This window comes from Mustela nivalis (assembly GCF_964662115.1).
Source record: "Mustela nivalis genome assembly, chromosome: 10".
NCBI classification, from domain to species: domain Eukaryota; kingdom Metazoa; phylum Chordata; class Mammalia; order Carnivora; family Mustelidae; genus Mustela; species Mustela nivalis.
Genome location: NC_139029.1, coordinates 19,144,036 through 19,171,067, shown reverse-complemented (window position 1 = coordinate 19,171,067; position 27,032 = coordinate 19,144,036). Strand labels below are relative to the sequence as shown.

The 27,032-nt window shown below is 47.0% G+C and overlaps 1 protein-coding gene and 1 long non-coding RNA gene across 6 annotated transcripts in view; both read right to left on the bottom strand.

The window, feature by feature from the left end:
• Positions 1-27,032, bottom strand: part of LOC309841656 — a 963,915-nt gene that overhangs the window by 349,364 nt on the left and 587,519 nt on the right. The gene's annotated exons all lie outside the window — the stretch shown is intronic.
• WDTC1 (WD and tetratricopeptide repeats 1) overlaps positions 1-27,032 on the bottom strand; it is a 69,453-nt gene that overhangs the window by 2,832 nt on the left and 39,589 nt on the right. Inside the window, exons 1-13 of one of the 5 annotated variants that reach the window (XM_082684814.1) lie at positions 22,902-22,994; positions 17,652-17,698; positions 17,036-17,147; positions 14,152-14,339; positions 11,465-11,647; positions 10,630-10,724; positions 10,108-10,223; positions 8,639-8,714; positions 7,930-8,038; positions 6,611-6,784; positions 3,307-3,542; positions 1,652-1,832; positions 579-771 (exon numbers count right to left, since the gene is read on the bottom strand). In XM_082684814.1, coding sequence (XP_082540940.1) covers positions 579-771; positions 1,652-1,832; positions 3,307-3,542; positions 6,611-6,784; positions 7,930-8,038; positions 8,639-8,714; positions 10,108-10,223; positions 10,630-10,724; positions 11,465-11,647; positions 14,152-14,339; positions 17,036-17,074 — 1,590 coding nt within the window. In that variant the 5' untranslated portion in view covers positions 17,075-17,147; positions 17,652-17,698; positions 22,902-22,994. Of the gene's footprint in view, positions 1-578; positions 772-1,651; positions 1,833-3,306; positions 3,543-6,610; positions 6,785-7,929; positions 8,039-8,638; positions 8,715-10,107; positions 10,224-10,629; positions 10,725-11,464; positions 11,648-14,151; positions 14,340-17,035; positions 17,148-17,651; positions 17,699-22,901; positions 22,995-27,032 lie in introns of those variants that run through there. The other 4 variants (XM_082684817.1, XM_082684816.1, XM_082684815.1 and 1 more) reach the window with 4 other exon arrangements.

Here is a 27,032-nt window from a genome sequence, read left to right as displayed (position 1 = left end):
TTTGAGGTGGTGCTGTCATACCCATTCCAATGTACAGATAAAAACCTGGGCCAGAGATGGTTAAGTCCCTTAGGCAGTGAGTGAAGGGGCCAGGATTCAAACTTAGGCTCGCAAAGATTCCGAAGCCTGCATACTTCCCATGTAACCAAGGGACTGGCTTTTGTCCAGCTTCTGGGGGACACAACACAGTGGTATATGAGGTCCTTAGGGAGCCCCTGAGGGGCTGTTCTCATGAGGTGGCACTGGGGCTGCTCCAGTTTCCTCCCGGCCTCCTGCAGCCGGTCCTTGGTTACTGTTTCCTGTATGGGAGTCTCATCCCCTCAGCTTGCTCAGGGATGTGCCTTGAGAAGGCAGGTGCCTACTCTTCCCCCTGGGGCTGCCTACTGCATTTGGAATTGATGGCTCCCACCTTGACACAGTGCTGGGCCCTCAGGTAGGAGTTCACTCATCACAGCGGCTTCCATGTCTGAATGACTCATTTCTCTCCCCAATCCTCCCAGGCCCAGCCGGAGGCCTTGCCAGGGTCCAGCCCAACCTTTGTCCCTGTCCAGTTTGGGCCATTTTCTCCACACCCTCACCTCTGGCCGGGGGTTCCAGAGCCGCACAACAGGGTCAATGCCGCTGGTGGCCAGGAAGCAGTAGCTGGGGTGTGGCTGCAGGCAGTTGACGATGGACTCGTCCCCTTGGAGCACGCGGACCAGGTTGGTGGTCTCCTTTTCCCAGATGAAGAAGGAGCCATCGTCAGAGCCACTGACGATGTACTGAGCGTTGCTGGCAGAGGGGCAAAGGGCAGGGAGGTCAGGTGGGGTACTGCCCTACAGCCTCAAGTAGAGGCTGTACGGCTTACGGCAAGGGGAGCAGGGAACTCTGGGGTCTTCACTTGACTCAGAACTCCCACACACGGCAATCCTCTCCATACTGCACAGCTAGTCGCTGTCCAGCTATTAAGCTTAAGATCAGGGACTGCTTGGGTGCCTCCAAGATACTCTCCCTCAACACAAGTTATAAGCTCCCTGGGTGCGGGATCAATCCTGCATCTCTTCGATCTCTGGGAACACTCTTGTCTAAGCCTTCCCAGCAGTCCTTGCTTCCTGGGTTCACAACCCCCTTACACACCACTGACACTTAGACGGGATCTTGACGGAGAGACTCTCAACACTCAAGGGTTTCACTTACCCCAAGAAGGTATACCATATACAAAGGAGGGTTGGGGGTGACGGGATCTGAGACATGGGCTATGTACCACAGTACCAGGGGCACAGCTCTGAGAACACAAGTGTGCTAAGACTGCCAGCTTTTGAGGGCTCTGGCCTTATACCCCAGCAGAAGGAAGCTCCAAGCATCCACATCAAGACCAAGCTCTGGCACATGGAGACAGAGGGAGAGGGGGCAGGGGATAAAGGCAGAGTCCAGACCCCATGCTGGCTGCTCTGTGGATTACCTCACAAATCCTCATTATGGCCCCATGAGTGGGGATGGCTTGTTTCATTTTATAGATGAAGAGACAGGCCCACAGAGGTGAAGCCATTTGGTTAAGGATACAGAGGCAGAACTGGGATTTGAGACTTTTCTGAAAGCATTATGCCCCCACAACCCCCCAGTCTCCTGCTGCCAACCAGGCTGTGCCCTCCTCCTCTTCAGGGCCTCAGACCTGCCAAAGAAATTGGCCTCCTTGATATCCGTTGTGGTGTTGCAGTGGCCGCAGTAGCGGAACTGGTAGTCGTAGCTTCGCTCCCGCAGCACCATTTCATCCTCTGAGATGGAGTCCTTGCGGCTCGTACTGCGGAGGCGGACAGGGCCACCGCCGCCACCACCGGCTCCCTTCTTCTCCTCTAGGGTCAGAGAGCAAGGAAAGGTGAGACCTGTCCTTATTTTCCCTCCCCTACCTTGTCTCTACCCCGGCCCTGTTTTCAGCTCATGTGCTGACAATGTAGGGCTATCTGCCTCTACTCCTACCCTCGAAAGCTGAGAATGACTGTGAGGAAGAAGCATTTTTGGACCTAACCCTTGAGGATGTTCAAGAGGGGACTTTGGATGCTAGAAGGGCCTTTGCTCAGGTCCCAGAACAATGTCTGGAAGCCCCAAGGATGCACAGGCCCACAGTCTGTTTCTGTGGAGGTAAGAGGCAGGGAGGAGAAGGTGAAGCACTACTGAGAGACTTGAAAGGGTAATTTTTCTAAGTAGACCTACAGCTCTGAAAGGAGTAAAGTCTAAGCCCTTCCTCACTGGAAGATGAGTTATAGATCCCAAATGAGGCACTGATCAGTTCAGTGCCTTGGGTAAAATCACAACAGTTTTCTCAGTGCCTTAAAAGTGCCTTGATTCTGCCTGCCTCAGGGCCTTTGCATGTGCTGGTTCCTAGGCCAGAAATCTTTACCTCCCACAGGTATACTTTTTATCTAGTTACCTCTTCTTCCCCATCCCTGAGGTCTCAGATTAAATGTCTCCTCCTCTAGAACCCTAGCCTGACATTAAGCTCTGCCCCAGGCACCTGCCCCTTATCAGCCCCCCATGGCACTCATCACATGGTTTCTCCTTCATTGCTTGGTTCCTTTGCTAGGGCTGTAAACTCCACGAATCCCATCTGACTTGTCCACAGCTGTACACCCACAACCCAGCACAGTGCCTAGCATGTGGTAGATGCTCGATAACTACTCAAACAATGCATCAGTCGCATGGTTAGTAAATTGCATAGGAGAGAGGTGAGGGTCCATGTCTTCATCACAAACACCCAGCTCACCCTCCAATGCTACTGAGCAGAGCTGGACAGGGCTTCAAATGAGCTCTGTGGAGGCAAGGCCGTGGGGTCAGGGAGGCTGTGTGTTACCTTAGGTCACATGGTTACCACACGGCAGAGCTGCATGCGTGAGGCATTTCCACTGCCCTCCACTGCTGCCTCTGCTGCAATCAGCCAGACTGGAAGGAGTACAACCCCCCACTGCTGCCTCTTACTCAGATGTCCAATGGAACAGCTAAGACCCTGTCTCTGTGAGCCGGTGAGAAGGCCCAGCTGGAGCTATGCAGACTGGGCTCAGTTTCTTCCTGTCCTGAGTCCTAGGCATTAAGCCAGGTGCTTTAAACATACTATTGTTAATCCTCAAGAGAAACCTTAAATGGGAGGTGCTATCATTCCCCCTTTACAGTTGGGGAAACTGAGTCTGAAAGAGACCAAGTGAGTGACCCAACCTCACATAATTTCTGAATCAGCCTAAGAATCCAGGCCTCTCTAATCTCAGAACCATGTCTTCTCCAGCATGTCACACAGGACCTCAAAGTAACAGCAACCCCTCCTCAGTGCCCACTCACCACCGTCATTTTTGGAGAAGAGGGCTGCCGTGATGTCGCGGCCCAATGCGTCACAAGCACTACTGTGGGCCTGCTCCGGGAACTTCCCTTTGAAGTCGTCCAGGCACTCCAGGGCCTCAGCCACGTACTTGAGCTCAAAGAGGCAGCGGGCCAGGCGGAAGTGTGCCTTCAGGTGGCACGGGTTTAGGGAGATGGCCTTGAGGCAGTCTCTCAGGGCATCGTAGTGGTCACCATCCCTGGGAAGGCAGGGGAGTGTGGCTTAGAGGTAGGACCGTGTGGCAAGCAAGAAGTCCACCCAGTCTCCTCTGAGGTGGGCCACCTCAGCCTACCTCTGACAGATTTCAGGGCGAGGGTGCTTGTAAACGAAAAGAACCCTGGCTCAGCCCAGACCCTGCTCCCCAGGAGACAGAGTATGTTAAGGAGATGAGTCAGGAGCCCTGAAGTCTTGGTGGGGGATGGAGGGATGGTGTGCGCGCACCAGGGTGCGCGCATGTGTGAAAGAAAAAGCAGTGTCAGCCTGCCCTCTGCTGGGCACAGAGTGCAACTGCACACTGGCTCACCCCAGGCCCCTGCAGCTCTGCAGCAGAAGGCCTGGCATCTTGCCCACTTCAGGCTCCCCAAGCCCTCCTTCTCTCTTCCTCCAACTACCTCCTCAAATCCCCCCGGCTGGTCTTCAAAGCCCTGGCCAAGGCAGGGGGCCCTCAAGGACAGTTCGGCGATCTGGGGAAGCCAGAAGTGCCAGGCTGGGGACTCCGGGTCTGACCAGCAGGCAGCAAGCCCTCAGCCAGACCCCCCTCTGTCCTGGCTGACTGATCCACAGCAGCTGTGGCCTCTACCTCCCGGGGCTGAAGGATGGGGCCTGACAGACTGGCAGAGTCAGCTCTCTGGAAGCTGATGGCAAAGGGGGGTGCGCACACCAGGAACTCCAAATCATCCCCACTCGCTACCTTCAACCTCCCAAAGCATGGATGAAGGGAGATGGGGATGGTTTTCAGTTTTTGGGGGGACAGCAAGAAGGGAGGGGTCTTAAGGAAGTCCCCTGCTCTCCCACCCTGTGCCAGAATATAGGATACACTCCTCCAGTACCTCTCATCTGTTCCCACCTGTCGTTTATAGATCAGACAGGTCACAGGACTTCTCCTTTAGTAGCCTTCCCGCCACCCCCCCCCCTTTTCCCTGCTGGGCTGAAATGGGCCTAGGACCCAACTGTGACAAGCAGCATTCCCCAAAACTGATGCTCTTTCCACCAAGGCACAGCTCACAACCCTCCTGCACAGGGTCAAAGCAGGCCCGACAGGGGAAATGTCCCTGACCCTCCTCCTCTCCTACAGCACTCAAGAGCGAGCATTCAGCCCTTGTAACAGCCATACTCAGATCGGGAACAAGCAGCTCACCAGCGTGGGAGCAGGCAGGGGACAGAGTGCTTTGAAGGCCTGGCCTGCGTTAGAACAACGGGCTATGATGAAGGAGCAGGCACTGTATGGAAACCCAGTTACCACCTGCAAAGTGCCCCTCAGAGCTCCTGGAGAGAGCCAGACAGAGACCAACCAGGAGCCAGAGGGTGACAGCTCCCACTGCACCCAGGAGCAGATGGCAGCCCTGGAGAGACTGGCCTGGGACAGAATGCGACATTCTGGGGTCACTGGCAGGCGTGTGGGGATGGGGAGAGTGGGCTGGCTCTAGGGTTCACCCATCCACCAGACTCACTGCCAGATCAATCTCCCTGAAAGGACAGCCCTCAGCACATCCCTCTCCTGCTCAGAACCCTTCAGTAGCTGCCCATCACCCCACTGAATCCAGGCCAAAACAGCCACCGCTCTGCATTCCAAGTCCTTCCCAGGCCGGCCCCAGGCTACCTCACAGACTCATCTCCTGCCAGTCCCTTCCAGAACTCTCTGCTCCAGCCAAATGGATTTGTTGTTCTGCAAACAAGCTCTTCAGTCAGTCCCCCACCCCCACGCCTTTGTTCGCACCATCTCTCTGGGAATGTCCTTCCCCCATAATCCCTTCCTCCTTTTCCCTTCCTTGCCTAAGTCTGCCCACACTCAAAGCCCATCAGATACCTCATCTTCCTGACACTTCCCTGACCCCAGCTGAAGTGACTTAACTTTTCTTAGTGCCCACAGCCTTTTACTTGACCACGCAAAGACTCACTGCTTCCTGACTCTTTGACAAAGAAAACCATGATCATGTCTTTGTCCTCTGCCCAGAAGCTGGGGACTCTGGAGCACAGGAACTCAAAGTGAAGAACTTTATGTCCCCGGTATCTAGTGCATAGTAGGAGTTCAGAGAACATGTCAAGGGCTTTATCAGCCTCTCTTAGCAAGAATGCAAGAGTGAAACAGCTCTCAGTCTAAAGCCTGGATGAGGACACTGCATATTCTACCCAGCTCTTGGGACAGAGAGGCCAAACACCTCAGGATGGCTCCCAAACCATCACCTCCTCAGTCAGGTTACCATCTGAGTCTTTGGCAAACTCTTGACGCGTGAGCTAAGGCCAATGGGGTAGCATCTTCCCAAACCCCCATCTACCATCCTGTTAACTTGGGTGGGTTTCTTAAGCTTCCCTCGCTGGCCTGCCTTGTTGCAGCCAGACGATGGCACACCAGCTGGCCTGTCTGTCTGGGCAGAGCCGACGGATGCCAGACGGAGCAGAAATGGCTGTGGGCCCAGCTCTATCCATCTCCAGTCCTGGCCCCGACTGGGGGATGGGGCCTGCTTGCCTGCTGGTGCTGCAGGCAGAAGGGCTAGGAGCCCTGATGGTCTCCAAAGATAGCAGGTTCTTCAGGATATGGACCCCACCCCTTTACCACCAGCCACTATGACCCAACATGACCCACAGCCAGCTTCAGATCTCTGGTATCTTGTTTGTGCTTAGTCCAAAGGTCTAAGAGCATAGAAAAGCAAGCTCCAAGGTCAAGGAGCTGCAGAATCATTTCAGACAGACACCAAGTGAATTCACCAAATGCCTCTTTCCTATGTAGTAAGAATTCCACTGTTCCTTCATAGTCCCAATTCAAGGCACAATTATCCAACAGTTGGGATTAATCAATCTCTCAAGTCCTACTTATCCAGTGGCCACATCACTTTACAACAAAACACCACTACGTAACAAAACTATTTCACTGTGACCTTCCTTGGTGCTTGAGAATTCTTGACTTCCAGTCTGGAGATGGGGAGAAGCAGCCTGGGGCTAAGGAGCCCTAGGAGGCAGTGGGATGCCACTGCCACTTTCCCTGGAGGCCTCAGCAACTTGGCTCCATCAGGCCCCTTGTCTTCATCCTCCGTCCTAAGGCTCACTCACCACTTGCGCTTCATGTAGGCAGCAGCTCGGTTCCCGTAGAGCATGGCATTGTGAGGGGCCCTCTGCACGGCCTTGCTGTAAAGCTGAATGGCCTGGGTCCACTGCTGGCAGGCAAAGGCCTCGTTGGCTTGCTGTTTCACGCGCTCCAAGTATGGGGGCAGCTCTACCTGGGGACTATGGGGAAGGAGAGCCAAGTTAGGCCAGCCAAAGAAGGTCAGAGCAGTCTCTCAGGAAGTCTATAGCCTTGCCTGAGGGCCACCTGTTATTTTCTTGGTCCCTGGGATCTGCACTGTCATTTAGAAGAGGGGCGCACTTTCATTCTTGGTCTGGGTTACTGCAATAGGTAATGGGCGGAAGTCCCCATACTCTGAACCAGTGAAAAAACAAGAGGAACTGTCATGGACAGGTAAAAGGCAACTCTCTCTCTCTTTTTTAAAAATTAAACTCTAAGTAAACTCTATGCCCCCAACATGGGGCTCAAACTCATGACCCCAAGATCAAGAGCTGCATCCTCCACTGACTGAGCCAGGCAGGCACCCCAAAGGCGATTCAATTTGATTCTATTTATTAGAGAGAGTGCGAGTGTGTGTGAGCTTGCACGCGCAAGGGGGGAGTGGGCAGAGGGAGGAGGAGAGAATCTCAAGCCAACTTGTGCTGAGTGCGAAGTTTAACAGGGGGCTCAATTTCATGAGCCTGAGAGCATGACCTGAGCTGAAATCAAGAGCTGGGTGCCTAACTGGTTGAGCTACCCAGGTGCTCCCCAAAGGCAATTCTTAATCAAACTCCTGAGCATGATAATAGCTAACCACCCACCCCCACACTGAGCTGAACCTTGTGACCACCCAAGTTCCTCCCATGTATCTCTTTATAGAGACTTCTGTTTCTCTCAAAGTTTAGAGGCTTTGAACACCTCTATACCCAGCATTGGGCTTGGTAGTGAATAGAGGCCAAAAGATAATATGGGACAAAGAAAAATACAATGGGGGAAGAATATCTATGTAGAACACCTTTAAGAGAGAGCTCAGTACTAAGAGACAGCTGATCCCCTGGTCCTGACCCAGCTACGGATACCAAGGGACTGGAGCTTCAGTCTGAGCATGACTGGAATCCTACCAGGTAGGAGCAGTACTGGAACCACTAGCCACATCCAGAAATACTCCATTACTCCATTATATCCCTTGCCCCAGTCCCCAGACTTGGAAGTATGTACCTGGATGGACGGTTTACAAAACATGCTCTTATATCCCTTCAATTATACTGTAAGGTACCATAAGGTGTAATTGGGACTGCAAGGGCTGGACAAGTCAGACTGGCCTCACCTGACATGTCCCCTACTCTCCGGCAGCCGGAAGCCATTGCTATGAAGGTGCAGGCCATTGGACACGCCGTTGGATACACCATTGGTGGACATCTTGCCGTTCTGAACTTCTGGCAGGGATGGGGAGAAAGAACAGCAACAACTCAGGAGGAGTTCCCCATTGCTCCTCAGCAGCCCTCCAGCCTCCATCAGAGGATATGATGGTTCCACTGTGGGCCATCCTCCTGGGGTGAGACCCCTTCCCAGAAAGCAAGTTTTGACGCAGGTAGGCAAGTGCATAAAGAAAAGCCTGTTCGCCCTCTGCTGGTTGGAGAGGGACACAGCTTTAACTTGGCATTACCCTTAGGTGGGATTTGGGGGGATGTGGGGAGGGCGGGTGTGTGTGTGTGTGGGGAGAACGGGACTTTTAGAGGTGCCTAAATCAACTGCAGGCCCCAGGAAAGAGTCAGTGAGGAGACTGACCCAGGATGAGAAAGGAAGGGCAACTACTTGATGTCCTTAAGAGACAAGCAACGCAAAGTGCTTTTTCAGAGGGAAGGTATCTCTGACCTACTGTTCTCTTCCTTCTTACTGTACACAGAGCGTTCTTTCAGAGAATCGAGTCCTTTTGGGGCACAGCCACAGCACAGGGAAGGGGCAGCTTTCTCAGCAGAAGTGGCAAATGCTCAAGCTCCCCAGCAGAGATAACCCTACCCCAAGAGAGAACTTACCCCCTGAGGAGTGGCATTTTCTAGGCAAGAGAAAGGTGTACGGCCGCTGCTTGTAAGTCAGGTCAAACAAATAGACCTAGGGTGGAAGGGTCAAGAAAAGAGATGGAGGCTGTGAGGTAAGAAAGTGGCCGGCCAGAAGCAAGGCCTTGGTGGCTTGATGGCTCTCAGGAACACAGTGTGTATTGAGTAGGGAGCCATCCAGCAAGGCCAGGAGGTGTTCTACGGAACAAACCTCAGACAGGAACATCTTCTCAGTTCCCAGTCCTGAGGGAGGACTGCTTAAAACACCGCCATTAATTAGAATCACGTGTTTAAGTTTGAAAGGTCCTCAGAGGTCACAAAGCCAAATCTCTCATTTTATAGATGGGAAAACTGAAACCTCAGAGAAGGGAAGCAATTTGCCCAAAGCATCATTGCTATTTACTTCTCTCAATGAACATAAAATTATTATTATTTAACGTTTTTTCAATTCTTACTTTGCTTTAGGAACTTGGCTAAATGTTTTATAGGACTTACCTCATTTCATCCTAGAAACCACCTCATAAAGAAGTACTATTATTTTTTTAGTTTATTGTTTTTAGTTATCTCTATACCCAACATAGGACTCTGAACTCACGGCCCCAGGGATCAAGAGTTGCATGCTCTTCTGACAGAGTCAGCCAAGTCAGCCCAAGAAGTACTATTATTATCAACCCCTTTACAGACAAAAGAAATATGGGCTGAGCCTTTATTTACCCACGGCCATAAAAGTAGTATGTGGCACAGCCAAGACCCAAAACCAAGTCTGTCTGGCTCTAAGCCACTCTGCTACACTGCATCACTATTCATCCTAATGCTACCTTCAGGCCAGGTGATGGCCCAGCAATCTGAAGCCAGGACCAGTTCTCCATTCCAGTCCTCTGGTACATAGTCTGCCTTGCCTTGTTCATCAGCTGCTTCACCTGCCATGTCTCCTGTCAACCTGGGCTGCATCATATTTCACCTCTGTCTCCTTCATGTTTATAATGATGATAGTCCCAGAGTAAGTGCTCAGTGAGTGTTTGTAGAATAAATGGATTTAAGCAAGGCTTACTAAATATCCTGACCGAGAACACGCAAAGAGAAGGGTTAGTAGCCTGCCATTACCAAGGAACACTCCTACAGGCTGACTCAGCCCCAGGGTTTCCTCCTAGGAAAATGGAGGATGAGGAAATCGAGGCTCAGAAGAATGAAGACCCTCACAGTTCAAACTCCCAGCACACAGAAGGCCAGCATTTGAAGACCGGTCCGTCAGTTCTAATGCTTCAGAAAAAGCCAAGGCCAGGGCACCTCTCTGGGAATTCCAATAATGCCAGGTTGCTCCTACTATGAAGTAATTTACAATAAGGCTGTTGCTTGTCTGCCTCATGGCAGTGGAAGTGAGGTGTTAAGCCCTGGCTGCCGACTGTAGGGTGAAGGAGGGCAGAGCTACCTCGGGCAGCCGGACATACCTGCTCCCCTCCCATGTTGACCAGCAGCTCTGTGCCATTGGGGCTGAAGGTCACATAGGTGGCGACCAACACTCTCAGACGGTTGTTGTAATCAGGCAGCTTCACAGGCAGGTGACCTGTGGGGAGAAGCTCAGTTACCCTAATGTGAAGCTCCCCATCTTCCCCCAGAGGGGCAGGGAGTTGTGTGAAGTCAATCATATCAATAATGGTAGCAATTATCTTCATCATAAAAGCAGCTGCAAGTGTTGAGCACTCACTATATGCACTAGACTAACTGCTTTATATACTTTATTTCATTTATCATTACGATGCCTTTTTATGGAAAAGGAATTAAGACTCATCAAGGGTAAATACTTTGCCAAAGGTCACAGGATGGCTGGTCAGTGGCAGTCAGGATTAAAGCCCACATCTGCCTTACTCTAAAACCCTTTCTCTTGACCACCATGCCATGCTGTCTCCCTGCACCACCCCAGAGTCAGCACCCAGCCAAGAATGTGGGGCTAGGGCTGGACTGAGCCCTACCTGCTACGTAATACTGGGCGGCACCATCCGGAAGGGGCTTCTGCCGGTCACAGAAGGTGTGGACACCTGCTGAAGGGCTCTGCTTCATGCTCTTCCTGGTGGGAAGGCAAACCATATAGGTTATAACTCCTAGCACTACCCTTGGCTAGTCTAGATCACACTCCCTAGAGGAAAACCTAAATTTTTACCTCTGAAAGGAGATACCTTTCTTCCTTACCTGAACAACCCCAAAGTTTCACCAATTAGACAGCCATGGCCGTACACATTACAGTGCTTTACAAGTAAGTCCTATCCATTGTCTTGGTCCTCATGACCACCCTATTATTCTCATTTTACAGATGATGGAGTTATGGTTCAAGGTCCACTCCACGTCATGTAGTGTATGAGGAGCAGCAGTGGTCGCCCAAACCCACAAATGAAAGTCTAGCAGGCCAGACACCTCTGTGCCTGTCCCAGGAGTTGACTGAAAACCCAGGCTGGCAGAGCTGCTCAGGTCTGCAACTTAGGTGGAGGTTCTGAGTATATTATACATTTGTTTAAAAAATAATAAAATTAAATGTACAAAAAAGAATTACATGTATAAGATTATAACCTGCACGAATACTCATAGTAAGAGAACAAGTGAAAATATTATACACAGTGATTTGTTTCAGGTGGTGGATTATGGGTAGTTTTTCATTATATTTTCCATATTTTACAAAATAAACATGGATTACGTTTTTTAAAAAATCACAAGAATTTAAAGACCCATCTCAGAAAGAAGAGGGCATGGCAATGGGGGAAAGGGGCAGCAGGTTCCCAGGGACCTGGCCATGGGAGGCCGAGCTATTCATACCTGTGGTTATGAATCATGCGAATGTCATAGAGCCTCACAAAGGGCCCACTGGCCCCTACTGCCAGGCAGTTGTTGTCCTGGGGGTTGACGGTGAGGCACTTGGCCTCCACCAGCTGGCCACAGTACTCTGTCAGGTCAATCAGCACCTCCGAGTGTTTGCTGTTCTCCCGAAGGTCATACTGGCTGTGAGAGAGGACAGCGTTAGGGGATGGGGGTTGGGTCCTCCTGTGAGGCAGGGGAGAAGCTAAGGCCTTGTTATACAAAGGGACTGAGAGTAGCTCTGACCTGTTCCTAAATAATAAGAATGTCAAAAACCACTATTTTTTTTTTTTTTGAAAGATTTTATTTTTTAAGTACTCTCCACACCCAGTGTGGGGCTTGAACTCAGGACCCTGAGATCAAGAGCAGAATGCTCCTCTGACTTAGCCAGCCAGGCGCCCTGAAAAACCATTCCCATTTCCCTAGTGGTCACGATGGGCCAGGCACCTAAAATAGGCTTCTCATACAATCTGTTTTATTCTTTATGTAACTATTTACGGTAAATACTACTGTAATGTTTTTTGTTTGTCTTCTACAGGTATCAGTGATATTAAGTACTATTACTAGTGATTACTAAAAATGAGAAACTGCTTTGTGTCCAGTGCTATCTGTAAATGTTGCACATGGATTATCTCATTAAATCCTCATGCCATTCCCAGGTACCATTAACAACACTGAGGCCGAAGGCAGCTGAACAGCCTGTCTGGGATGACACCGCCAGTAAATGTGAAGCTGGGACAGTGCAGAGCTGGGGAGACAGCCTTTAACCACCTGGTTTCGCTCCTTAACTCTACTTTTAATCTAATTTCTTACAGGAAACAAAGAAGTATGGAGGTGACTGAAAGGAGAATCTAGAGGTCACCTAAGAGCGATCTAGAAACACTTAGCATCAAGACAAGCCTGAGTCCCACTCAGGAGGTTAAAGGTCATGTCAGACATCCCCTGAAGCAGCAACCCCCCTCACGGCAGTTTGGAGGACTGCTGTGCTGCCACTACACAGGCACAGAGAATTGGGAGGATGTGCCCCGTGTGCTCACCCACCTCCTGCCTAGACACTGGCAATAATCTCCACCCTGTCCGCCTCACCTTTCTATGCCCACCTCATCAGATCGCTCTTCCTAAAATACTGTTTTTGTTACATCACTCTCCTGCTCAAAAACCTGAGGGGATTCCTCAATACTTCTAGCTTACTGTTAGTAAACATTGACCAAACTCATCAGTCTGGTTTCTAAGACCCAATTTCAAGCTAACATCGTCCCTCAGCTTTCTAACTGCGCCAATGACAAATATCCCCCATGTGGCTATCTTACCCCTGCCTCCATGAACTCTGCTTAAGTTGGGGAGTCCACTCAGCTTTTCCTTGCCCATCCAAATCCTGCCTATTCTGCAAGGTCCAGTGTATGCTCACCTTCTGCTAGGACACTTTCCCTGACTGTACCTTTGCCTAAGTGCCACTCAGGCTCTGGCTCTAGGTGCTTTGCCTATCCCTGCTGCCCTAGCATAGTCCGGTTAGTGAGGGTCAACAAGGGTAACACGGAATTGTACCTGCCACTGACCAAAGTGCTTTTTGTCTTCCAAGTACTCTCCTAAGGTTTTATAGGCACTATCTTGATTTTAATGCTCAGGCCAAGGGAGATATTATGATAATTTCCATTATAGATGATGAAACTGAGATTCAGGGGTAAAGTGACTTGCCCCAAATACTGAGTGACAGAGGTAGGACTTGACTGACATCAAGTGCCCTGTTTCTAACTGCTGTTTTATATAGTTCATGCGATCTAGATCTCTCTTCTTTTGTAATGGGGAAGAGGGTATAAAGTCCTACAAGATCTCAAGGGAGACATTAAATCAGGTTGGAGAGACAAGGAAAAAGTTCTAAAGTCACCTCTGAAGAAAGGAGTTAAAGGGCAATGAGACCATTTTAGGATGAAGGAAAGTAGAAGCAAAGTTGTCATAACCTAGGCCACTGGGAAGGGGGAAAGCCCACGTGACCATTTCTGGCTGGCTATCCCTTTCTCACATATATGCCCACTGATCAACTCTTTGAGAGAATGTATCAAGCACCTCTGCGTACTAGGCACAGTGCTGGGCTCCAGGAACAAAACCAGGGATGAGAGAGAGATGGAGATGCTCTGGCAGCTCACTGTTCAGTGAGTGATACAGACAAAAAGATAAACTAATGAGTAAATAAAATTAAAGAACTACAGATAGTGATTGGAGTTAGAGAGGATACAATTAGTGTGCTGAGACAGAATGATTGGAGGGGGTGTCCTACTTCAGACAGGATAGAAAAGGTGCTTCTGAGGAGGTGATCCTTAACATGATCTCAGGGCGAGGAAGAGTCAAATAAGGAAAGAACTGGGGACAGAGAAAACTAGGTGGAGGGAACACCAAGTGTGAAAGTCCAGAGGAGGCTGACTGCTGGGTGACAGCAGGCCTGCAGGCCTGGATATAGTGGATATAGGACAAGCAATGTTCCCAGTTTTATATTCACAGAAAACTGCCCTGGGCAGACACAGGAGGCTGAACTCTGCTGACAGGAAGGAACCAGGCCTATGGAAGGAAGCGGTGGGGCGGATGGGATGGGGAGCCAACATGCAGGGGGAGCAGGGGAGGCACAGGCCCCACTCCGTGCCTCAGGCCCTTACCGGATAAGCCCGTCCTCAGCAGCACTCCAGAATGTGTTGGGCCACATGGGCGCTGTGGCGATGCGTTTCACCCGGTTTGTATGGTCTCCAAACATGTGGATCGTTTCCTTTACTGTCAGGTCGTGGACATGCACTTTGGAGTCGGCTGCCCCCGTGATCAAGATGCGGTCCCCAGCGTGAGGCAGGAACTGCTCCAGAGAGATCGAAGAAGAGATTGGCAGGCAGTGTGGGTCGGGCTGGCCAGGAAAGAAGACTAGCCTGGATGTTAGCACCCTCTTTCCTTCATTTTGGGTAAGAAAATGAGCCCATCCAAGACACTCCACTAAGGAAACTGCATCAAGCATCAGCCCACAGGCCCAAAGGTAAAAATTGGGACATACACCTTTATTTCGGTGGAGTAGTCCTGACTTATGCCAAACTGAACTACCTAAGAAAGCCTTTTCCTCTGACCCTTCCCCAGGTAAGAGCTGAGCAGGTGACAGTCACAGTTGTTACCATTTACTAAGTATTTACCATGTGCCAGACACCTGGGCAGGTTCCTTATCTTACCAATATTTTAAATAACCCACTTAAAATTGAGGTTCAGCACTAACACTGAGTTAACTCGAGTCTGTCTGATTCTCATGTGAATACTGCCTCATGAGGACCATTTGATAACCTGAGAATTACATAACAAAGTAGGCTTAAAATGAAAAGGACTTCCAGTGTTTTAAGAAGAAAGTAGTATTTTAAGTTGGGTTCAAATATTTCTGGAGAACAATCTGGCAATAGGTAACAAAGTAAAAGATGTTTCTATCTTTTAATCCCACACTTCCACTCTTGAGAAATTTCTATTAGGAAAAAGGGACCTGTGCAGAAATGCTCAGAGCAGCACTCCTCGTAATGACAAATACTGGAAATGGCTCAAATGTTGGGCCCTGGGGAAGGGTTGAGCATGAGGAGGAAACATCTCCCTGCAGCTGTTACAAAGAATGAGAACCCTGCCATTCAGATGAAGTTGAGAATAAAATATTCCAGATGACATGTCGTAAGAACAAAACAGCCATAAATACAGCTCTGAACAGTAATCTTTAAAAGGTGTGCGGTTCTATCACCTAGCTTTGAGGAAAAAAAATGTTTGGGTATGGCGTTAGTTGACTTTTTCTCTTCTTTCTTGAGTTAAAAAAATTTAATTATCTTCTTTCTTAAATGAAAAGTTCCTCCCAAACCACAACAAGGCTGAACCGGTGCTGGGGTTGGGGCATTAATCTGCATTTAAAGAGCTCCAGTCCTACTTGACTTAATTGTTCAGGAAAGAGCAACAAAAAAATTCACTCTTCCCACACACCACTGTCTAAGGGCTCACCAGAACAAGGGCTGGATGAAACAGACGGAATTCCATCATTTTTAGAGGCAACCAGTAGTCTTTAATCCCGTCTGGAAACAGCATGTACTTCAGGCACAACAGAAGAGGGAGCTCTTGAGGCCTCACACACTGTAGTTGCCACCAGGGGGGGCTTGTGGGTTAAATAAAAATACCTGCATTGTTACTACCGGAAGAGAGAAGAATCCTTTTCTACACTTTCACAGGAGGCTGAGGGTCTGTGAATTTAATTTTGGGCCCTGCCCCAAATCTCACTATTAGTATCAAGACCACTGTCAAATTCTTGTTCTTGAACTCAATGTTTTGTACTCTACGATGCCAAAGCTGATGGCATAGATCCCATTCCCAGATCCCACCCCACAGATTCAAATTAAACCTAATAACAATTTTCAGGGGGCAGAAAACAGTCTGTTTGCCATGCAAGAGGTGAATCAGCATTGTTCTGTCTCTAAAAACTGCAGAAAATTATCTAGGACTGGTCTCTGGAACAGGAGGTGAAAATGAGAGCTTGGGAAGAGGGCAGGGTTTAGGAAAATAAGTAGGTTCTCAGCTCTCAAATCTACCTTCTTCTTCATGTATCTTGTAATTCTTCTTGATACTAATTAGGAAAATATTTCTCAGATTAGTGAGGCTTTCCAAAGAACAGCCTCTCTCACATACATTCATTACAGAAATTCAGGGCTGGACAGGTCCTTAAAGGTCATTTCCTCCAACCTTAAACCTGTCAGATAAGTTCCCGTTGTGGAGAGTACCTCAGTGCTTGGACATTTACAACCTTCTCAAAGGGCCCATTCTACCTTTTCCAAATTGCTCTAAGCGCTAGACCTGTCTCTCCATTAGGCCCACATTTGCTTCTGTGGACCATTAATCCCACATTGTTTTCTGAGATCAAAAGGCAGAAACTTCTTGTCATTTCCACCTACAGGGCTTCAGAGGTATGAAGACATTTTTAAATCCCGTTCCCACCTCTCCTTAGCTCACTTTCACCAACAAATCTGTAGCCCAAATGTAGAATCGCTAGAAGTACATATGCCAGCTGCCTTTTTACAATCATCTCATTGAACTATAATACTAAGCCTATGGAGTGCTGCTTCCCTTTTAAAATTAAAGGCCTATTTATTCATTTACTCATGAATCCAGGGGATTTTTCTAAGCTACTTTGTATTTACAGATGAATAACAGGGCTCAGAGAGGTCAGGTGACTTGCCTAGGTCACACAGCTTCTAAAAGGCAGATTAAGAGGGTCAAACATAGGTCTTCCTGCTATCTAAGTTCATGCTTGGAACCATACCCCACCATCACCACTCAAATAAATATAAATTCACCTGGAGCTGGCCTTGTGGCTCTAAGTGAGGAAGGAGAACATGGAAAGGAGATGGGGTTTCAGGAATCACAGTCAGATAGCTCAGATCACAAAGGTGTCTGTGACCCCAGGGGGTATGTGGAACCCAAATGGGCAAATACAACCATGTACACAACCCAGTCATGCCTTTTACTTGCTCTATGCCTTATCCTGCTCACCTTGACAGAGAAGATATTTGCTGTGTGTCCCGTGTGCATGGAGAGCAGCTTCTTGTGGTGCAGCGGGTCCCACACAATAGTGTGCTGGTCATCGGAACCAGAGGCCAGCAAACTGCAAGCAGAATGAAGGTTTCTGACGTCTCTTCAAGTTCCTAAGCCCTACTCCCCTACCCCACCTCCCCTGTTCATAGGGAATGAAGCCAAGGAGAGTGTGACAGAGATATCTGGGAATACAAGGTTATCTTGTATTCAACCTTGTAATACAAGGTTATCACCCCACCTCCCCTGTTCATGGGGAATGAAGCCACAGAGAGTGTGACAGAGATATCTAGGAATACAAGATTATCTTGTAAACATTAGTTGAGTCTCTTCTATTTTGTCCTAAGGATTTATCATTATTCCTTAAAGGCATTAGATTATATAAAAAAACAAACAAACCAGGGTTTGGGTGGTCATCCAATTCATTGTTCAACTGTGTGTTGATAGTGATGGACTAAACTTAAGTACACAGAAAAGTCTCTTTTCCTGAGATCTACTAAGGAGGAGGAAAGTCCCTTCTCCCAGCCTCCCCACTCCCGTCCCCAGCACCTTCTCAGATGCTCTAGCTCATACTCACTCTCCTTTTTCGTTCCACTCCAGACAGTTGACACATCCTGAGTGACCCTGGGGGAGCAAATGGAAAGGGACAAGAAGAGAGCCAGTTAAGAGATTCTCTTGGGAAACAAAACACCAAGAAGTAGAACTAAATAGGTAAACTGGCCTTTCCATCATTAGTGTTTTGCTGGTGCATGTGAATGACCAGAATTGAATTAAACTGCCTAGTATCTTACAATATATAAAGTATTTTCATAATCATGATCTCACTTAATACTGAACACCTCAGCCTGTTTTTTTTTTTTTTCTTTTAAAGACTTTATTTATTTGAGAGAGAGAGAAAGAGAGAGCACAAGCAGGAGGAGCAGCAAAGGGAGAGAGAGAAGCAGGCTCCTTGTTGAGCAGGGAGCCTGATGCAGGGCTCGATCCCAGGACTGTGAGGATCGAAACCTGAGCCAAAAGCAGATGTTTAGCTGCTGGAGCCACCCAGGAGCCCCCACCTGAGCCTTTTAAATAAGGCCACGTTTCATTGATCCTATTTTGCAGAAAAGTAAACTAAAGTTCAGACCAAAGTAAGCCATGGAAGTGAGATCAAACAAACTTCTGCTCCTACCACTAAAATGGGCATGTCCCCTTCCAGGGACATCCCTGTCAGCCACAGAAAATTTGCCCAGAGGAATACCTGACCCAAAGGCAGTCAATTAACTAGAAGGTTGATCTTTTGTCCATTCGGCATATAATTTAATTTGTCAGGCACCCACTGCATATCAGGTACTGTTTGGCACTGGGGATACAGCAGTATACAAAAAAAGTCCCTGATCTCCTGGAGCTTACTTCAAGTAGGTGGAGCCTGGTATAGTAAGGTTATTTGGGACAGAGTCTTGAGCTTTGGGGGTCTGAACTGAGAAACATGGAGAGAGAGAGGCAGTTAGTAGCAGACACTGAAGGCGAAAGCATCCACAGAGAAGAATCATGGTAAAGCCAGAGCAATGAGGAAAGAAAACCCATGAAAAACAGAAGGTATCAAGTGGCAGAAGTGAGTCTTACATGGGAGAAGGAAAGAACAAGTCACCAGGCACTCCTATATACTATTGTCTGTTTTCCCACCCTGCTTCATTCCTAACAGTACCTAGATTTTCATTTACTTAATTCCCTATTCCAAATAAGACCATGTGTTTCAGCGAGTATAAACCCACTGTCCTTGCCATACTGATAGGTTTAGCAACTTAGGCCTTAGCCAAATTGGACATGGCATTCACCTGGGCACAGGGATTGGCTCAGAAGTAAGCCTGTGACCCCAATCAGATGCCAGGGACACAGCTGCTGGGAGGATTCTGAAAAAGGCATTTCCTCATTCTCAGAAGAATCTATGAGAGATGCCTTTCTTCCTCGGATGCTGGGTGTATAGCTGGACACTTGGAATTGCCACACAAGGGAAACCAGCCTGAGAGTGACGTCAACACACAGAAGACAACCCAGTCAAAGGGAATCACACAAAAATAGAGCAAGGGTGACTGACCAGAGTAACCAATACTGACGCCTACTCTACTTCTGGACTTTCAGTTAAATGAGACACTCAGTTCATTATTAAGGTCTTCTGACTTGGGTTGTTACTTGTAGCCCAACGCATGCCAATTGGTAGTTCCAGCTCACCTCCCAGTTTATGGATACTTCCTTCAAGATGCCTTTCCTGCCCTGTAAATTTGGGAAGGAGATACACCCTTCCTTGTGGGCTCCTCCTGTCACACTGGACTATGGCTCTGTGTTGACATGATTTTGTTTTTTAAAGATTTCATTTCTTGGGCACCTGGGTGGCTCAGTGGGTTAAAGCCTCTGCCTTTGGCTCAAGTCATGATCCCAGGGTCCTGGGATGGAGCCCCACATCGGGCTCTCTGCTCAGCAGGGAGCTTGCTTCCCCCTCTCTCTGTCTGCCTCTCTGCCTACTTGTGATGTCTGTCAAATAAAATCTTTAAAATCTTTAAAAAAAAGATTTTATTTCTTTGAAAGGGAGCATGAGAGTGGGGAGGGTCAGAGGGAGAAGGAGGCTCCCCACTGAGCAAGGAGCCTGATGCAGGACTTGATCTTGACACTCCATGATCATGACCTGAGCTGAAGGCAGCGCGCAAACAACTGAACCATCCAGGCACCCTCTCTGTTGACATGAATGTCCACTAGACTGAGCCTGAGAAAGCAGGCTTTGTGTCTTGTATTCATCGTATCCCCAAGGCCAGATACAGAGCCTGGAACATTATCTGTTGCCTGAATGAACAAATGAGTCCAGTGGGACAAGCAGGAAGGATTGAGAAATATGAACAAATCTAATTCCCAAGTATCTGGTTAGGCTTATGATATTTTTTAAGATTTTATTTATTTAAAGGAGAGAGAGAGTGTGCACCCACAAGTAGGGGGAGGAGCAGAGGCTGAGAGAGGACCAGACTCCCTGCTGAGCAGGGAGACCAATATGGGGCTCGATCCCAGGACCCTGAGATCATGACCTGAGTCAAAGGCAGAGGCTTAACTGACTGAGCTACCCAGGTGTGCCCGCAACTATCTGGTTAGAAAAGCTTTTCTTCTGCCTTCTCCTTCCCTCTTACACTTTGCCCTATAAAGATTCTCATCTTGGTTGAACCACATTTCTTTCCGGGTTCTGCACTTACGTGCATTCACTCTGTTCAGACTTGTCAGACCACTTGCTGACCTGAACCTCTCTCACATTCCCATGGCACTCAGCTCAAACTCCCACACATGGCTCTGGTCACTCTTTTTGGGTCAGAATAACTTCTGGCCTCAGCAGTTTCATTTTCCCACCAGGATGTAAATTCCTGTGCCTAGGGTCGCTTCACATCACAGGCCTTCAGTAATCGCCACTTAGTGAGGACTTACAAAGAGCAAGCACAGTGCTAGCTAACTACTTGTGGTAGGCAGAAAAATGGCCCCTGATGTCTGTGTCCTGATCCTCTGGAACTTAAGAATATGTAATGTCTGGTGGCAAAGGGGACTTTGCAGATGAGATTAAAGTTAAGGTCTTTGAAATGGGAGAGTATTCTAGGTTATCCAAGTGGTCACAATATGATCACATGAGTCCTTAAAATCAGAGAATCTCTCCTGGCTACAGAGAACTTGAGAGATGTAGTTGTGAAAGGGATCTGCCTTGTTATTCTGGCTTTGAAGATGGAAGAAGGGGCTTATGGGTCAAGAAATGCAGCAGCCTCTAGGAGTTGGGAATTGGAAAGGAACAGATTCTACCCTGTAGCCTCCAGGAGGAACACAGCCCTGTCAAGATCTTGCTTTTAGCTAGTAAAACCTGGGTCAGACTTCTGATCTACAGAAATGAGATAAGAAATTTGTGTTGCTTTGAGCCACTAAGTTTGTGGTAACTTTGTATGACAGGACACTAATACAGCACTCTATATCCATAAACCTATTTAAGAAACAGGTATCACTACTCATTTCACAGATAAGAAAAGCAATACTCAGAGAGGTTAGGTAACCTGCTGTGATATTGTAATTTATAAAAGAAACACATATTTGGGGGCGCCTGGGTGGCTCAGTGGGTTAAAGCCTCTGCCTTCGGCTCAGGTCATGATCCCAGGGTCCTGGGATCAAGCCCCACATCTGGCTCTCTGCTCAGCAGGAAGCCTGCTTCCTCCTCTCTCTCTGCCTGCCTTTCTGCCTACTTGCAATCTATCTGTCAAATAAATGAATAAAATCTTAAAAAAAAAAAAAGAAATACATAATACATATTTGGTCTTCTTTGCCATTTCTGAGCCCCTAGAAGCCCTTGGGATTTCCAGTGATAACAAAGAAAAACATGTCTTGATGTTCATAACAAATCCCTTTTAACTTTAACACCTGAGTTTACGTATTAAGTGATTTTGGGAAAGCACCTAAGGATGGGGGCTGGTTTCCAGAGGAACCAACCATATGATTGGAGGGTTAGAACCTTCAGTCCCAAGGGTGCCTGGGTGGCTCAGGTGGTTGGGTATCTGCCTTTGGCTCAGGTCATGATCCCAGGGTCCTGGGACTGAGCCCCTTGTCGGGCTCCCTGCTCATGCTCTGTCACTATCTCTGTCTCTCTCAAATGAATAAATAAAATCTTAAAAAAAAACCAAAACTTTCAGTCCTACTCCCCAGAGGTCAGAGAGGAACTAGAGGTTGACTATGTCACCAATGGCCAATATTTTAGTCAGTTATGCCTATGTACATGAAGCCTTCACAGAAACCCAAAAGAACTGGGTTCAGAGAGCTTATGCATTAGTAAACATGTGGAGATTTGGTGAAGAGTGGCACATTCCAAGAGGGTGTGGAAGCTTTGTACTCCTTCCTACATACCTTGTCCTAGGCATCTCTTCTATCTGGCTGTTCCTGAATTATATCCTTTCAGAATAAAGGGTAATCTGGTAAGTAAAATTTTCTGAGTTCTGTGAGCGACTCTAGCAAATTAATCAAATCCAAGGAGGAAGTTGCTGGAACCTCCAATCTATAGATGGTGAGTCAGAAGCACAGGTGACAACCTAGACTTGTGATTGGCATCTGAAGGTCGTGGTGCAAGGGGTGGGGCCATCTTAGAGGACTAAGCCCTTCACCTGTGCAATGTGATGCTATCTATCCCCAGACTGACAGTGTCAGAATTGAGTTATATTGTAGGGCACCCATTTGGGGCTGGAGAGTTGCTTGATGGTGTGTAAAAAGAACCCCCCAACACACACTGGACCTGGCACCACTAACAGGATAGGAAGCAGGATTTTTCACTTGAGAGCCTGAGCTCTTAACTACTGTCTGAGAAATGGATGAATGTCTCTAGAATTACTGTTTATTTGTCCTCAAATCGGTAATGCCTCTCAAGTACAGAAGACAGAGGCCAAGTTGATAAACATGATACTTAGGATTAATTTTCACATGGTATAACCTAGCTTAGAGGTGGGTAAGTTGAAGAGAGTATAGAGAGAAAGCTCAAACCAGATTCTACAAAAATACAAAGTAACTATTGAGAAAAAGTATTAATAACGTCTTTATAAGTTACAACACCTGTTTGGGAAGCTACTTTATAAGGAATAGAGTGTTTAAGAGGAGTTATTTTGGCCCTGATAACTAAAGCTGGCTTAGATATATGGTCACATCTGTAATTACACCATAGAATACAACGGAAGAAAATACGCCTATGACATATCAGAATTAAAATGTGAGTAAAAAATAAAGGGATAAAGCCTCAAACTTTTAAGAAAGTGAGAAGAGGGACTGAACAGAGAAGGCTCCCTAGAGAGGAACAGACCTCTGTGTGCCTCCCCGGACCCTTGGAAATACTGCTGTTTGGGGTGAGCTTTGCACATCAGGGACCTAGAGGAAACCGAAAGTGCACAGAGAGAGAACCTGCAAGAAAAGATTAAATCTCATTTACACTCCAAGTTACAACCTCTTAGTTCCTGTTTAATTTTTTAAAATATTGATTATAACTACAATTTTTGTTAAGTCCCCATAATTTGCTGAGTGGTGTGATATATGGGAGGAGGAGGAGGCAGGAAGAAGTATTTTATCCTAACACTTCTCAGAATTGTAGGTGCACAATGATGATAAAAAGCAAACGGAATTACAGTGGGTTTTATTACTGCTTTTACATTCTTTACAGACTACGTAACCAACGGGCTTATATCCTGCACTACAGCCCCCACCTTCATATGCCTCTAGTATGTAGAACACTAGCTATTACTACACACAATCTCATTATCACTCCCTTTCCACAGGTAAGACTAAGTCTCAGTGATACAAAATAATTTACCTGGGGTTGCACAAATGATAAACATCAAAGTCCAGCTGGGAACCCAGGTCAATAGAACTCCAAAGTTATTTCTCAGGCTATGCTGGATACCTCAGATGTCATGATTATTACTGCCCATTTAAAAAGAAATCTCACTGCTACCATCACTTAAAGACTGTTTGGCAGTTTCATGTAAAGTTAAGCTTACATCTACCCCATGACCCAGAAATTCCATTCTTAGATAATTACTTAAAAGAAATTAAGACATTTGTCCACACAAGACTGACATAAGGGCACCTGGATGGCTCAGTGGGTTAAAGCCTCTGCCTTCGGCTCAGGTCATGGTCTCAGGGTCCTGGGATCGAGCCCCACATTGGGCTCTCTGCTCAGCAGGGAGCCTGCTTCCCCCACTCCCCGCCTGACTCTCTGCCTACTTGTGATCTCTGTCTGTCAAATAAATAAATAAAAATCTTAAAAAAAAAAAAAAAGAACTGACATAAGAATATTCACAGATGCTTTATTTTTTAAAAGCTCCAGGAGCACCCAGCTGGCTCAGTTGGTAGAAGTGTATGATTCTTTTATTTATTTATTTATTTATTTGTCAGAGAGAGAGAGAGAACTGGCAGACAGAGGCAGAGGGAGAAGCAGGCTCCCTGCCGAGCAAAGAGCCCGATGTGGGACTCGATCCCAGGACGCTGGGATCATGACCTGAGCCAAAGGCAGCTGCTTAACCAACTGAGCCACCCAGGCGTCCCGAAGTGTATGATTCTTGATCTTTGGTTTGTAAGGTGGAGACCCACGCTGGGTATAGGAAGTACTTAAAAATAAAATCGTAGAGGGACACCTGGGTGGCTCAGTTGGTTAAACGGCTGCCTTCAGCTCAGGTCAGTATCCCACATCGGATTGAGTCCCACATCGGGCCTCTTGCTTGGCAGGGGCCTACCACTTTGCCTGTGCTCACTTGCTCACTCTCTCTCTCTAACAAATAAATAAAATCTTTAAAGTAAATAAATAAATAAAATCTTAGGGAGATAAAATCTGGGAGATAAAAGCTCTAAACTGGAATTAAGCTAAAGGGTCATCCATGGAAAAGGGATCAATAAAATAAGTCTATCTACACAGTGGAATACTATGCAGGAACGAAAAGGAATGGACTATATATACATGTAACAACATGGATGAAACTTAAAAAACATTATGCTAAGCAAGAGAAGCCAAAAACATGCAAAAATATACTATCTAATTCAATTTACATTAAGTAAAGAACAGGCAAAACTAATCTTTGGAAACAAAAGGCAAAAAGTGGTTGCTCTGAGGCAGGAGGGTTGACTGGAAAGGGCACCACGAGAACTTTCTATGGTGATGGAAGTACTTTCCAATTTGTTGCAGACAATAGTTATACAAGTGTCAAAACTCACCTAACTCAATACCTGAGACCTCTGCACTGTATTTTTGTGTAAATCATACCTCAATAAAGAGAGAAAAAAAGTGGTAATAATAATAATAGCAATAGTAACAGTTGATATATACTGGGCACTATCTCACCATGTACCAGGGACACTACTGTGCCCGTCACATATACTTTTATTTTTATTTATTTTTTAAAGATTTTTATGTACTTCTTTGAGAGAGAGAGCACAAGTGGTGGGGGGCATGGGGGCAGAGAGAGAGGGAGAGGGAAAAGCAGGCTCCCCGCTGAGCAGAGAGTCCAACATGGGGCTCAGTGTCAGGACCCTGGGATCATGACCCAAGCTGAAGGCAGATGCTTAACTGACTGAGCCACAAGGCGACCATATATATATGCTTTTAGTTAATCTTTACAACTGTCTTATGATGGAAGCATCATTATTTTATTTTTTCTGATGAGGAAATTGTGTAAATAGTGCAGCCGCATACTGTGTAAATAGTATAGCCAGATTATGAACCCATGTCTGACAAATTCCGAACTTGGCTGTTAACCATGATGTCAGATTGCCTTTTTAAATTCTGAGCTGTCTCTCCTAAAACTTAAATGCTATGTGCCTGCAAGTATTGTGTGGGCTCAGAGAGACATGACTAAGTCAGAGAGACACATCTGTCCTCACAGAACTGATGAGGTTTTGTTTTCTCCTTTTCTCTAAACATGCAACATTAGCCTTTGTGTATGTTATTATAATCACATACACATTACTTCAAATGGCTAAGGAATATTCCTCCAAAGGTTAAACCATATCTACCTCTACCTTAGTGTTGTACATATAAGTTAGTTGCAAATTTGGTGAGTTGATGTACTTTTAAAAAATATTTTATTTATTTATTTGACAGAAATGGGGGGAACAGCATAAGCAGGGGGAGCAGTAGGCAGAGGGAGAAGCAGGCTCCCTGCTGAGCAAGGAGCCCAACTGGATCCCAGGATCCTGGGACTCATGACCTGAGCTGAAGGGAGATGCCTAACTGACTGGGTCACCCAGGTATCCCGAGTTGATGTATTTTAAAGTTGTAGTGGGAAAAGGACATTTATAGGTGACTGGTCAGCCCAGACTAGGACTAATGTCATGGTTTTGGTTTTTTGTGCGTGTGTTTTGGCGTTTGACTGGAAATATATAAAATCTGTGTCTTTTTTAAAGATTTATTTATTAACTGAAAGAGACAGAGAGACAGAGAGAGGGAGGAGGGGTGTATAGAGAGAGAGAGAATCTCTTGGGAGAAAGTCCCAGTGGACTCCCTGCTGAGCAATGCAGTGGGATGTGGGGCTCAATGTCATGCCTGTAAGATCATGACCTGAGCTGAAATCAAGAGTCAGACACTCAACTGACTGAGCCCCCAGGGACCCCTATAAAATCTGTGTTGTAATGCGAAGTATCACCTGTGCTACTCAAGAGCCTGATAAGCAGTAATGGTGTGGAAAACTATTAGAATGGGAAACATTATTAACAAATGCAAGTTAGTAAGGGCACCTGGGTGGCTCAGTCAGTTAAGCATCTGACTCTTCATTTTGACCCAGGTCATGATTTCAGGGTCATGATACTGAGTCCCATGTCAAGCTCTACACTCAGCATGGAGTCTGCTTGTCCCTCTCCCTCTTCCCCCATTTGTGTGTGCATTCTCTCTCCTCTCTCTCAAATCAATCAATAAATAAAATCTTTGGGGCGCCTGGGTGGCTCAGTGGGTTAAAGCCTCTGCCTTCAGCTCAGGTCATGATCCCAGGGTCCTGGGACTGAGCCCCACAGTGGATCAAGAACCTACATACAAGATCTAAAAAGCATAAAGTCCTGGGATTGAGCCCCGAATCGGGCTCTCTGCTCCACGAAGAGCCTGCTTCCTCCTCTCTTTCTGCCTGCCTCTCTGCCTACTAGTGATCTCTATCAAATAAAAAAATAAAAAAATAAATTTTAAAAATAAATAATCTTTGAAAATAAATAAGTACAAGTTAGTAGACAGCAATCTATTAAAATATGGGATCCACAGGGGAAAAATAATAAAAGTCATTCATTTCTAGAGGAAAAAAAAATAGGAACCATTTTATAAGGGAATAAGAAAAAAAGAAGAGAAGCAAAGAGCTAGGAAGTCTACAAATCAGTGTGTATCCTGGTATAACAAAAGGGTCTAGAAAGCCTTTTGTCTTAATTTATTTTTTACAAGCAGCAAGCCTAGGCTGATTAGTGACAA